Below are 13,395 nucleotides of genomic sequence, written 5' to 3' on the forward strand. Positions count from 1 at the left end.
AAGACATGGATAGGCGATGTTTCAGGGCGGGACCATTCATCAGACTGATTTTTCAGCACTTTGTGTGTTTTTAACCAGCATCTGCATTTCCTCATCTTCAGCCTGGAACAAGGCAAGAGATTTAGAGGGAGTTGGATGGCAATAATGCATGAGGTGCTGTTCTATTTCCATCCTCCCCAGGGCATCCTCCTTTGCAAGAAATGGATCTGAACTGCAGGAGGTGGCATTGAGGGTTTGGAGACGTCTCCAAATTGCTTACTTGAACAATTTTATCTTGCTTCCATCATAAAACATATAACATGTGGTTCCTCTTCCCACACATATTATATGTTATTTCACACAAAGAAAACATTTTAAACCATCTTTTACACAAGTTATTTTGTCTTTGTTTTTTTAAATTTAGAGATGTTGCAAAATAATAGCACCATATCTTTTTGGAATTTCCTGATGCAATCCTAAAGTCAATTAGCTTCTCCCTCCAATGAAAAATATGTAATTACACTTTTCCTTCTCTGAAGCTGAAGAAATAATTCAAATTTGCATCAAATAACCAAGCCCTGAACTATGGAATGCTAACACACAGCGTTCCTTTCAATCAGATTTAAAAATCTGTAATCCTTTACCATGACTGTCATAAACACATTTATGCCAATATAAAAATGGAAAATTTAATATCAGATCTCAACATTTCTATTACTTGTGATTAAATCTAAAAGCTTCCGATGAAAGGTCATTGACCTGAAACATTAACCTTTATGTTAATTAACCCCATTGAGATCAGGCCCCGTCTCCAAGAAAAAAAAATCAGTCTATATAGATCCCTCTTTATAACTCAAAATGAAATTTGGAAATGTTTAGACTTGGATAACTGAAAATAATTGTTCACCCATAAGCTCTCCCTACTCTTGCCTCTTTTCTTGTGTCAGGGCAACACAGTGGCGCAGTGGTACAGTTGCTGCCTTACAGCACCAGAGGCAGGGGTTTGATAATGACTCCAGTTGTCTGTGCGGCATTTGTATGTTCTCCCTATGACTGCGTGGGGTTTTCTCCGGGTGCTCCGGTTTCCTCCCACATCCCAAAGACACGCAGGTTAGCAGTTTAATTGGCTTCAAAAAAATTTGTAAATTGTCCCTAGTGTGTAGGATAGTGCTCGCATATGGAGTGACCATTGGTCGCCGTGGACTCAGGGGACTGAAGGGCCAGTTTCCACGATGTATCTCTAAAGTCTAAAGAATTGTTCATGGGTTTCCCAACCAGCTGCAAGACGCCTAAACCTGAAGTGTAATGAGATGACGAAAAGTACCTGCGGTATTGGTTTGGCAGTCAGAATCCCGAAACATCTGGTTGTATCTTCTGGCGGGTACAGCTTTCTCCTTCTGAAGTTGAGCTCATCAGGAAGAGGAGTGGTCAACACCATGCCAATCACGTAAAGGTAGCAAGGTTGATTTGCTTTGGGGTAACTGTTCCTCAGACATTCAGGAATCTAATTGAAGTGATAGGGAGGGATATAGACAAGAGAAAAACATCTGTAAGAAACAAATGATTTGCAATTGATAGTAACGTTTTTGAGGCAGAGGAAGGACACTGCTTGTAGGTACTTAAAAGCTCAGAGAGATAATAGGTAGCTAAACACCCGACATGCAAATCTCAAGGGAATCAAGGTTTTTGGAGAGAACGTGAAAAATGGCATTGAGGTAGAAGTGAAACCATGACCATGATGAATGGCTGAGCAGTTCTAGGGGTTCAGGGTGGTTCACTCCTGCTCATCCTTCTTATACACACACTCATAGAACAGGAATGTGCCCTTCATCCCACAATGACTGTGCCGAAGATGGTGCCAAGATAAACTAATCTCCTCTGCCTGCACATGATGCATTTCCTTTCATTGGCTGTATTTCCAGGTGCCTATCTAAGAGCCTCTTAAATGCCACTATCATATCTCCCTCTTCCATCACCCCAGGCAAGGCATTCCAGGAACCCAGCACTCTCTGAGTAAAAATCTTACCCCACACATCTCTTTTAAACATTGCCATTTTCGCCTTAAAGCTATGTCCTCTAATCCTTGACATTTCAGCCCAAGGGGAAAGGTTCTGACCATCTACCCTATACATGGCCCTCATCATTTTGTAAACATCTATCAGGTCTTCCTCAGATTCCAACGCTTGGAAATTAATCAAAGTTTAACCTTATAGCTAAAATACTCTCTGTCTGAAGAAGGGATCTGACCCGAAATGCCACCTATTCATGGCCTCCAGTGATGCTGCCTGACCCGCTGAGTTACTCCAGAACTTTGTGGTTTGCTCAGCATTCTAGTAAGCCTCTTCTTTCCAGAAGTGGATTTACTCACTGCTTTAGGGTAGCATTGTCTCCGTTTTGTGGAACCGGGTCTCCCAGGAATACTGGTTTCTTCTTCGTCATGCAAATCAAGCTCTTCCTCATACTTCACGGTTTCTTTTCCGACCGGCATCAAGTGATCGTCTAGTTCACCTGCATCAAACGAGAAGCTGTAATACCGCAAGCGTTTCTTCCAGGGGATCAAATGCAAGAGAACGAGTCTGTTTATCACTTACCTATTTTGTGCAGCCGTTCACAGCAAAGGAGGGCTGCTGCTTTCTCAGCCAATCTCGTACAGGGCATTGGAAGACCCTAGGTTTCAAACAGAAATTAATGAGAAACATCATCTTGAACGGATGTGGTTGATTGGAAGAGCTACAAGTTGACATCATTTTAGGCAGGCCAACTCTTGCAATTTCAATGCATGGGGAGTCGGGGGGGGGGGCAAGAGACGTAGTAGGGAAATCAAACAAAATTAATTAACCTAAGTGGCTGTCAAGGCTTAGTTGCAGCACAATCACCTAAGCCTTGAGACAATAATCTAGCTTTTACCATTGGGGGAGTGCTGAACTGTCAGTAAGTGCAACTGTAAACTGAGATACCATTTTTCATTTCTGATGTCATGAAAGGTCAGAAAGTGTAAGCTGAGAGGAGATTTCCCGGGCGCTGTTACCAATATTATCTCTCCAATCAACATCATAATTACCTCATCTTACCCGACTGTTGTGTGCGACTTAGCTGTCACTTTCTCTACACTGTAACAGTGCCTCTACTTAAGGAAGCCCTGAGGTCATAAAAGGCACTTTATAAATCAAAGTTCCTTCCAATACAAACAAAATGTAGGAACTATATAAACTATACAATAAGTCATCATTTGAAGGGGAAAGACAAGCAAGGGCCTGTCTTTTGTCCTCACAGATGCTGGTTGATCTGTGTATTTTCAGCACTTTGTGAAGACTGATGGGTTTCAGATTTATTTTTGGAACTCGAGCCACCCCCGTAATGGTGGCAGAGGGGTTACATCTTGCAGCAATAGTATTGATTATAAAGCTGGAATACACTCCATCAATGATTCAGCTCACAGCCATTTAGAAAGATGTTTACGCAATAGGACTAGTTCCTTTTCTGAACATAATTGCTTACTGCAGTTTCATCAACTAAAGGATGGCATGGTGGCGCAGCGGTAGAGTTGCTGCATCAGCTTCTGTAGGCTTGGACTCAATGGGCCAAATGGCCTGTTTCCACGCTGTACCTGTAAACTAAACTGGTTAGATTGGAAAAACTGCTGGGATATTTTTTACTGGAATGCAAATCATTAAAATAATAATAATAATAATACATTTAATTTATATAGCGCTTTTCTGGAAACTCAAAGACGCTTTACAGAGCAAACAAAACATAAAAACAAACAAAAGATTTATCCAGACGGAGAAGCAGGAAAGGATAATCTACAGTTGAAACTATGAGCAAGCATGGCAATCTAAAGGTCCACATTATGCAGTCGAGAATATTAAAAATTTAATGTTTACTCACAGTTACTGGGATGCGGAGGGGCGAGTTGATTGGAAGGTAGAGAGTTGACTGAAAAGTGCCATCTAATAGTTCTTGAGTTTTGCACTTTGGAGCCAGATGTGTGAAGGGATCACTGGGTAATCTGGCACAGTATCTGTAGGGAAAACGCAAGTACATTTACAATGAGCATTTATTCAAAAGACCAAATCTGACACTTAGGGGAAAAAATTGGAAGTTTTGGAACACAGAACAGTACAGCACAGGAAGAGGCCCTTCGGCCCACAATGTCTGGGCTGGACATGATGCCAAGTTAAACTAATCTCCTCTGCATGCACGTGATCCATATCCCTCTATTCCCTGCAAATCCATGTGCCTATGGAAAAGCTTCTTAAATACAAAGCACTACCACATTGCCTCACCATCACCCCTGAGCAGCGCGTACCAGGCACACACCACCCTGTGGAAACATGTACCTCGCAGTTCCCCTTAAACTTCCTACAAAAGATGTTCCCTACATTTATTGTTTTATTTGTATCATGGCACAAAATAGATGAATATATAAAAACACACAGCCTTAAAAACCATGGAATGGAATGGATCATAAAATAACAGAATTGGTTCAATGGTAAAAGTGTCAAAAAAATAATTTCACAAGCTATTTTATTCAATTTATATTTCAATCACCCCCCCTCCAACTACATGCTAACTTCAGATGATTTAAATAGAAAATGTTTCAACCTTTGAAAATGACAACCAGAAATATTTTGGGTCAAAGGTTAACCTTATTTGTAAATCTACGTAGCTTTGTTTTAAAATTATGGTCATTGTGATAATTTTGGGTACAAATCTACCCATAATGTTTCCATAGACTAGTGCAATCAGTGGGCCATTTCCAGAGCAAGCAGACTGAAAGGTAAGAATATAATGCACAGTTCATCTTGGACTTTCCCATTCGGTTTCTGAAGCTCAGATTATATATTTTTTAATTCCTCTCTCTTGCCATCTCTACCTCACTAAAATGACAACTACATGCTAAATGAACCATAGCCTCCCTAGAGTCATACGGCACAGAAACAGCCCCTTCGGCCCAAGATGTCTGTGCCGAGCAAGTTGCTTATCCCCAGTTAGCCCCATGTGCCTGCATCAGGCTTATATCCCTTCAAACTTTCATATCCACCTACTAAGTAACTTTCAATTGCCATACTTGTAGCACATCTACCACTTCCTCTGGCAGTGCGATCCATGTAGACACCATCATCTGTGTGGAGAAGGATGCCCCTCAGGTCCCTTTTAAATCTTTTCCATTCTTGCTTTATATCTACGACCTCTAGGTTTTCACCCCATACCCCCTGGAAGACTGTGACCATTCACCTTATCTGTGCCACTTGTGATTTTATGTACCTTTATTAGCCAGGGAAAAAGAGACCCAACCTATCCAGCTTCTCCAGGGAGGAACGGCCTAACGTATCCGACCTCTCCTTATAACCCAAGCCATGCAAGCCCTAGGTCTAAGCAAAAAATGTTACTCAAAGCAATGAGGATACATTATTGATGTATATATAACCAATGCAAATTCAATGAATATTAAAGTCTTTGTCTTGCATGCAATCTAACGTTGCAACGCAATGCACTGCACGCAACAAAAGCTTTTCATTGTACATGGGACAATAAACTAAACTGAAACATTGAAACATTCAAGGGCATAAAGTACAGATTATATTTTGCTGACCACTGGGAGATTACTCAAGTGGGCCTCTCTACATTTTCCACCTTTCTTTGTCCTATGCTCATGGAAAACCATGGGAAGATTTAATCTGACATGCTTTCATTTAAAAGGAACTTTAAAAAAAAAACCCCACTGAAATAAAATAGTTGTGTTTGGGAACACTGTCAAATTGAGGGAGAATCTCTGGAGTGCTCTATCCATCCTGATCATGATATAAAGGGCACAAGGCTCACCATTATTTATTCTTGGTACAAGTGAACACTGTCATAGTTGCAAAGTATTGTTATATCTTTGTTAGAACTTAACTGACATGAACTTAAGAATATGTGGAACCTGTCCACTTTTATAATGAAAACTGGCTGTAGTTTGCTTGGCCTAGAAATTGTTCAGCGCTTTTCAAAAGGACATTGAAGAATTCTTACATTGCACATCAATGACAGTTTTGGTTATGGACCTGCTCCTGATGAATGCTCATTGTGCAGTTTCCTTTGTGCACTGATGTCTGGCAGGCAGGCAGGCAGGCAGGCAATCAGGGGCCTGACTGAAGCACGAAAGGGAGCGGCCAGATCCCTATCGGTTGTGTTGGGATGCTCAAGTAGCAAAGCACTGGAATACCCCTCCCTATCGCCAGCAATCTTCATCTGTGGCACTGATGTGGAATGTATTTGTGACTAAAACTGTGAGAAGAAACTTTTTCCCACAGAGAGTTGTGAATTTGTGGAATTCTCTGCCACAGAAGGCAGTGGAGGCCAATTCACTGGATGAATTTAAAAGTGAGTTAGATAGAGCTCTAGCAGCTAGTGGAATCAAGGGATATGGGGAGAAGGCAGGCGCGGGTTACTGATTGTGGATGATAAGCCATGATCACAATGAATGGCGGTGCTGGCTCAAAGGGCTAAATGGTCTCCTCCTACACCTATTTTATGTTTCTAAAGGTTCCTGCTCAAATTTCCAGATTGCAGCAATTTGAATTAACAGTTATAATTGCTTTCTACTTCAGAAATGAACAATCCTCCAAGTCGCTAGAGTGAGAAGCTTAGAGTGAGAAAGTGTTTCCGAGTTTTGTTGGAATTAAGAAATGTGGTAACTGTGGCACTATAGCACCATCACAGGCACGAAGTTGTAATTGCAATAAGTTTAAAATACGCATACAGGAATTTTGTAAACGGAATGAGAATGGCGGTGGTCTGGAAATGGCCAGTCCAGCACCGTCCCAAATGTGCTGGATTAGGGGAATTTCCAAATGTCCATTTAGGTCACAATTTAGGGTGGCACGGTGGCACAGCTGGTAGAGCTGCTGCCTCAATGTGCCACAGACCCGGGTTTGATCCTGACATCAGATGCTGTCTGTGTGGAGTTTGTACGTTTTCCCTGTGACTGTATGGGCTTCCTCCAGGTGCTCCGGTTTCCTCCCACATCCCAAAGATGTGCAGGTTTATAGCTCAAGAGGCTTCTGTAAATTGCCTTTTGTATCGGGAGTGGATGAGAAAGTGGGATGACAATGAACTAAAGTGAAAGGTGGTCGGCGTGGACTTGATGGGCTGAAGGGCCTGTTTCCAGGCTGTATCTTTGAACTAGATACTTTTGGGGTTGGGTAATTTGGGTGCCTGTTTAGTGCTTTTATTGTTGGACTGTGGGTGATTGAATTAACATTTTGTTCAAGATGGCCGCGCCGTTGTGTTTGGCTGCCTGCCACTGTATGTTTCTTTTTTTCCTAGTCAGATGTGCAGCACTTTGGTCAACGTGGGTTGTTTTTAAATGTGCTATACAAATAAATTGACTTGACTTGACTAGACTATAATGCTTGCAAGCTGTTTGTGTGCTTGGTTATTAGTTCATTTTAGATACAGTATGAAAACAATAAAACATAAGCATACACATCAAGAGAAGTCATTGAATGCTTGAATACATTGTGTAATGAATGCTTAGCCTCACCTGTTCACATGTCCAATGGCAGTGTTGATAGTGACTCGCGGGCTGCTGTCTTCTGGTCTCAATACATACGGAGGAAGCAGTTCATCGTCATCAGTTACAGGTTCTACCTCCACTTCAGCGGAATTCGCAGACTTTGAACATTTGTTTCGGAGAATCTTAAGAAAGTATCAATAGAAAAATGATCCTTCCAGAAGATAAAGATACAGAGTAATGTTTTACTGTCACTGTTAAGTCATTATACATTTTTGGTGATAATTGCCCAAGGCTTATTCTCCCCATCTTTTAGAGGACTCTGATGATTGGCTTCCCATGTCATGGTCATAGAGCACGGAAACAGGCCGTTCCAACCGACTTGTCCATGGCAACCAGGAAGGCCCATCCACACTAGTCCCACCTGTCCGTGTTTGGCCCATATGGCTCCCAATCTTTCCTGTCCAAGTACCTGTCCATATGATTTTTTAAATGCTATTATAATAATAATTATAATAATGCATTACATTTACATAGCGCTTTTCAAGCACTCAAAGACACTTTACAGGGATTACCAGAACATAGAGAAGAAAATAAATAGATAAATAAGTAAGCGAACAGAAAAAGGAGACAGAAGGTGAGGTGACGGTCAGTGGTTGAAGGCAGTGCTGAACAGGTGAGACTTCAGTGATGTTTTGAATGTGGTGAGTGAGGAGGAGTCTCTGACGGTTTGGGGTAGTGAGTTCCAGAGGGTGGGAGCAGCGATGGAGAAAGCCCTGTCCCCCCAGGATCTGAGTTTGGTCCGGATGGGGGGGGACAGAAGGTTGGCAGCAGCAGAGCGGAGCGTGCAGGTGGGAGTGTGCCTGTGGAGGAGGTCAGTCAGGTAGGATGGGGCCAGGTTATGGAGGGCTTTGTAGGTCATGAGGAGGATTTTGTACTGGATTCTCTGGGGGATGGGGAGCCAGTGGAGCTTGCAAAGGACGGGGGTGACATGGTCACGGATCGGGGAGTGGGTGAGTAGACGGGCAGCGGAGTTTTGAATGTATTGAAGTTTACTGATGATTTTTGAGGGTGAGCCATAGAGGAGGCTGTTGCAATAGTCCAGACAGGAGGTGATGAAGGCGTGGATGAGGGTTTCTGCAGCTGTGGAGGAGAGGGATGGACGGAGGCTATTATAGCCTCAACTACCTTCTCTGGCAGTTCGTTTCATATACCCTGTGTGTGAAAAAGTTGCCCCTTAGGTTCCTATTATATCTTGTCCCTCTCACCATAAACCTATGTCCTCAAGTTCTTGATTCACTTACTCTGGGTAAGTGCCGAAGGGCCTGTTTCCGCGCTGTATCTCTAAACTAAACTGTGGAGGCGAAGGGGTGGTTGCTGTTTTGGATCAAGATCCTGCACTTAGGACTGGGATCATAGCTGCAGATTTGACTACAGAGGTCACTCGGTAATGAAGAGGAACATGAACGATCCGGTACTGAGAACATTGGCAACCTGTACATGTTCAGCTGCCAACATGGCTAAAACCAGCTTACTTTGGATTGCTGGAGAAAGAGTTCTCATTTTCCTCTTCAAACCTGTCAGATGAAACTAGTGGGGGGGGGAAAAAATCTAAAATGCTCAAGTCAGCCAGACCAGAGCTGTCTCTGCAAATTTGCTGCTTTTAGTGAAAAAGAATAAAATCACTGGCCCCAACTTTCGTGGGCTGGGATGTGCGTGCGGCAGCTCAGCCTGAATTCGCCTCCAGATGTTACCTAGGGACATTCGCTGGAAGGGCCATGCGAGTGTCGGCAGAGGTTGTACCAAGAAACAATGAGTACCAATTAACTTGGCTGAAACTTGAAGAGCAATCAATTGTGATGTGATAGCGCAATGGACTGGAAACCCAAAAGTTGTCAGTTCAATTCTAATCATAACAATTGGAATAATGCAAGCAATTTAGCAGTTGGTCTTCTACCGTAAGAATATATTGTTATCACTAACAAGAATTCAAAAGCAATACACTGTAGATGCTGGACATCTAAAATAAAAAACAAAAATGCTAAAAACAATGTTTTAGTAGCATTTATGGAGCGATCGAGCTTAAGTTTTGGGCGAATATTTTTCAAAATACTGATGAATAAAGGTAAAAGAAAATAGTAGAAAAAGGCAGCTGTTTCGTGCACACCAAAATAGTCGCCTGGCCAGACTGACTGCTGCAACACCAACTGCATCTGGACAACAGACCATTAAGGTCAAGTTAAGACACTACATTTTTAAGAACTTTGAAACTTGAAGAATACAAGATGGTGCCAGAAACATAATGATTCCTATGCACTGCCTAGTGTCATCGACTATTCTTACACTCTTGTACTCAAGCATGATTGTGCTGATGATTGTGCAAGATTTTTACTGAATCGTATGGAAAAAAAGTAATTTCATGTATCGAGGTACATGTGACAATAAAGTACCATTGAACCATTTCATTCCTTCACCTTTCCACCCTTGTACTTCTAGTCTAACAGATCCTGTCACCAGTGTAATAAATATCGATTTGGCATTATGTCCTTCAGCCCAAGAATAAAGTTGCTAAAGGACACCAAGTGCTGGAGTAACTCAACGGGTCAGGCAGCATCTCTGGAGAACATGGACAGGTGATGTTTCGGGTAGCGTCCTTTCTTCAGACCAAAAACGTCACCTACCCATGTTCTCCAAAGATGTTGGCCGACCTGCTAGAGTTGCTCCAGCACTTTGTGCCTTTTTGTGTATGTAGCAGCATCTGCAGTTCTTTGTTTCTACTGATAGAAGTTGCCACATGTTTGTGCCTGCAGAGGTTGCATCAAAGAACCATTATGTACCAATTAACTTGACAGGAAGTTAGACCATATTTTCCTTCCCTATCTAGGTTTATTAATGTCATGTGCACCGAAGTACAGTGAAAAGCTTTGTTTTGCATTCTATTCAATCAGATCAGATAAAACTATACATAAATGCAATCAAGTCAAAATTAAATAAATAAGTAGAGCAAAAGGGAAGATGCAGAGTGCAGAATGTAGTTTTCTTTATTGTAGAGCACCAGTTCCAGAGATAAAGTCCAATATCCGCAATAGGGTAAAGGTGAATTGGACAGTACCACAGCTTTGCAAAATGGTGTAAATTAGTAAAAAATTATTTATAACCTATTTTTACTGAACGTTAAGTTGCACTTATGAAACAAATAGCCAATGGTTGGTACCTTTTCAATTGCTTTGTAGGTTTTGAGATCCTCTTTGAAGTCTTCAATTTTGTCAGAATCTGACAGCATGATGTAGTTTGAAATGGGAGCTCGCGCTCTGCCTTTAGACTGCACGTAGGAACGATATTCTGTTGGCAAATCAAACCGAACTACCAGATTGCATTTTGGAACATCAACTCCCTCCTCAACAACGCTAGTTGCGATGAGTAAATTGGTTTCGTGTGCACGGAATTTTCTCAGCACCTGCAATAATGTTTTGGAGAAACAATAATTATATTAAACTTTGTGGCAGATTTTAAGGGTCAACAATGTGGGAGATCACAATTCTTTCCTTTTATCAGAAACGAGTTCGTGAAACGGTTCACAAATAAAAATAGTTACAAATACCTTCCCCCTCCCTCCCTCCTCTTGTCGTAAGAATACATTCCAGTTTGGTATTGGCTTATTATTAAAACTTACTGATAAACAAAAAGTCCTCATGTTATTTCTTTTACTGATTTAAGGTCTTTGACTCTTTTGCCTGTCATCTTAAGTCTATTAAGGTTACCAAATCTGCCACCAAATAATTTCTCCTCGTTCACACTGTTTTTGAATAAATTCGCACAACACTTAAATCTCCTGCTTACTTTTGCCGCTCTGCTATCTTTTGCTCTTAAACAATGACTAGAAATTAATCTAATATTCCAACAAAATATCAAAACTCAATCGGAAAGATGTAAAACTAACAGGGTTGTCGTAAAGGGTGACTTCTCCAATTTTGATTGGGAATTGCTCAGTGCAAGAGGCTTAGGCGGGACAGAAATTATCCAAGAGGCTTTCATGAAACAGAATGGGGATAGTCCCTACTACAGGGAGGTCCATACCAGGCTTGCACTGGGAAATGGCCCTGGCCAGGTGACTGGGGATTCAGTGGAAAATTTGTGGAAAAGTGATCGCAACGCTTAAGTTTTTAGTTACGAAAAAGGATAGGTTTGGACCTTGGGATAAAATTGGGCAGGACAAATTACAATACTGTTAGGTAGGAGCTAGGGAGAGCAAACTGGGTGCCGTTGTTATTGGGTAAGTGCACATTAAACATGTGGGCAGCCATTCAAAGCGGAACATTATAGCATTTTCCAATGCTGAGGAGGAACAAGGATGGCAAGGTAAGGTAACCCTGGATGTGAGTGGTTGTATCTGGACTCTGGATGATGCGGACATGGATAAAATTAGGTTTTGGGTTGGGACACTTCTACAGGAAGTTCTAACCTGACCTGAAATGTCACCCTTTTTCTCCAGAAATGCTGCCTTCCCGCTGAGTTACTCCAACATTTTGTGCCTATCTGCAGTTCCTCGTTTCTACAAAATCTATCCTCATGTTCCTGCCTCCACACCAATTAGATAATTGCGAGTCTTCTACAGTCCAGAGTGCATACAAGTCTTGCTAACTTACAATATTCAGTGTGCTGAACTCAGTGATTGAGACTTACTGTTACTCCACAATAGCCTCCAAAAGATTGAATTTCATTATTTCATCCATGTGTTTCCACTGAATCTACTGACAGGTCTACTCAGTTTATACACTTCTGCATCATTGAGAACCAAGGGTGATCTGATTTACAACTCTGAGGTCGTGCCCAGTGGGAAAGGCAGCACATTGCATGGCCGCGTTTTGAAAAAGTTAGATGATCGTACCTCTTCTTGTTTCCTGAATTCAACTTCCATCTGCTTATTACGAGGTTGGTTCTTTCCGATTCCATGACCAGTTATAAAATTACTGCTGACATAAGACAACTCCAGATCTTGTTTACCAGCTTCCTTTATTAATCTGAGGATTAAATAATTAAATTCAGTCAAACTCTTAAAAGTTTTACATGGAAGGGAAGAAAAAGATCACAATGGGAAGAATTATTTGAAAAACTGTTACTATCATTAACTTTAAAACTGCCTGCCTCCCCATCTCCACGCTGGTAGGCACACGATTCTCCCACCAGTCCCGTGATCCTGCTCCTTCCACTCCTCCATATGCCCATCTCCCACCCCTCCCATCCTCGAACCTCATTTCCATTATATTCTCCCATATCCCTCCCTCCAGCTTTACATTTCATTCCTCTTCTTTCCTTATCTGACATCCTTGTCCCCTTTTCACTTCTGGCCTTTGACACTTACTCCACTCACCTGCCAATGCAGGCTTTGTGTCAGCCCCACTAACCTTTTCCAGCTTTCTCCCCCAATCCATCCGTCTAAAGAAGGGTCCTGAACAAAAGTGCTGTCTGCCCATTTCCCACCACAATCACTGCCTGATTCACAGAGTTCCTTCAGCACTTTGTCAATAGACAATAGGTGCAGGAGGAGGCCATTCGGCCCTTCGAGCCAGCTCCACCATTCAATGTGATCATGGCTGATCATTCTCAATTAGTACCCCGTTCCTGCCTTCTCCCCATACCCCCTGACTCCGCTATCCTTAAGAGCTCTATCTAATTCTCTCTTGAATGCATTCAGAGACTTTGTCATTTTGCAAAAACCAAACTACCGCGTTCCTCCAGAGGTTTTTTTTGTTGTTGTGCATTTAAAAAACACGCACAGACCTTCATTCAATTCCAATACTGAGATAATGTAGGAAATAAGAACAAAGTCAAGAAGCATTTAAATTTGCAACGTTAGGACGGGAAATTATACGATAGGATAGAACTTTATATTTATCCCAGGAGGGATATTGATCAGG

General features: G+C 41.9%; 1 protein-coding gene across 2 annotated transcripts in view; it reads right to left on the reverse strand.

Moving 5' to 3' along the window:
* dicer1 (dicer 1, ribonuclease type III) overlaps positions 1 to 13,395 on the reverse strand; it is a 117,956-nt gene that overhangs the window by 39,092 nt on the left and 65,469 nt on the right. For both annotated transcript variants that reach the window (XM_078406960.1, XM_078406958.1), the window contains 7 exons: positions 12,366 to 12,498; positions 10,692 to 10,934; positions 7,508 to 7,662; positions 3,868 to 4,000; positions 2,571 to 2,646; positions 2,348 to 2,487; positions 1,304 to 1,483 (listed from right to left, as the gene is read on the reverse strand). In XM_078406960.1, coding sequence (XP_078263086.1) covers positions 1,304 to 1,483; positions 2,348 to 2,487; positions 2,571 to 2,646; positions 3,868 to 4,000; positions 7,508 to 7,662; positions 10,692 to 10,934; positions 12,366 to 12,498 — 1,060 coding nt within the window. The remainder of the gene's footprint in view (positions 1 to 1,303; positions 1,484 to 2,347; positions 2,488 to 2,570; positions 2,647 to 3,867; positions 4,001 to 7,507; positions 7,663 to 10,691; positions 10,935 to 12,365; positions 12,499 to 13,395) is intronic.

Source organism: Rhinoraja longicauda, chromosome 10 (genome assembly GCF_053455715.1).
Source record: "Rhinoraja longicauda isolate Sanriku21f chromosome 10, sRhiLon1.1, whole genome shotgun sequence".
Lineage (NCBI taxonomy): Eukaryota > Metazoa > Chordata > Chondrichthyes > Rajiformes > Arhynchobatidae > Rhinoraja > Rhinoraja longicauda.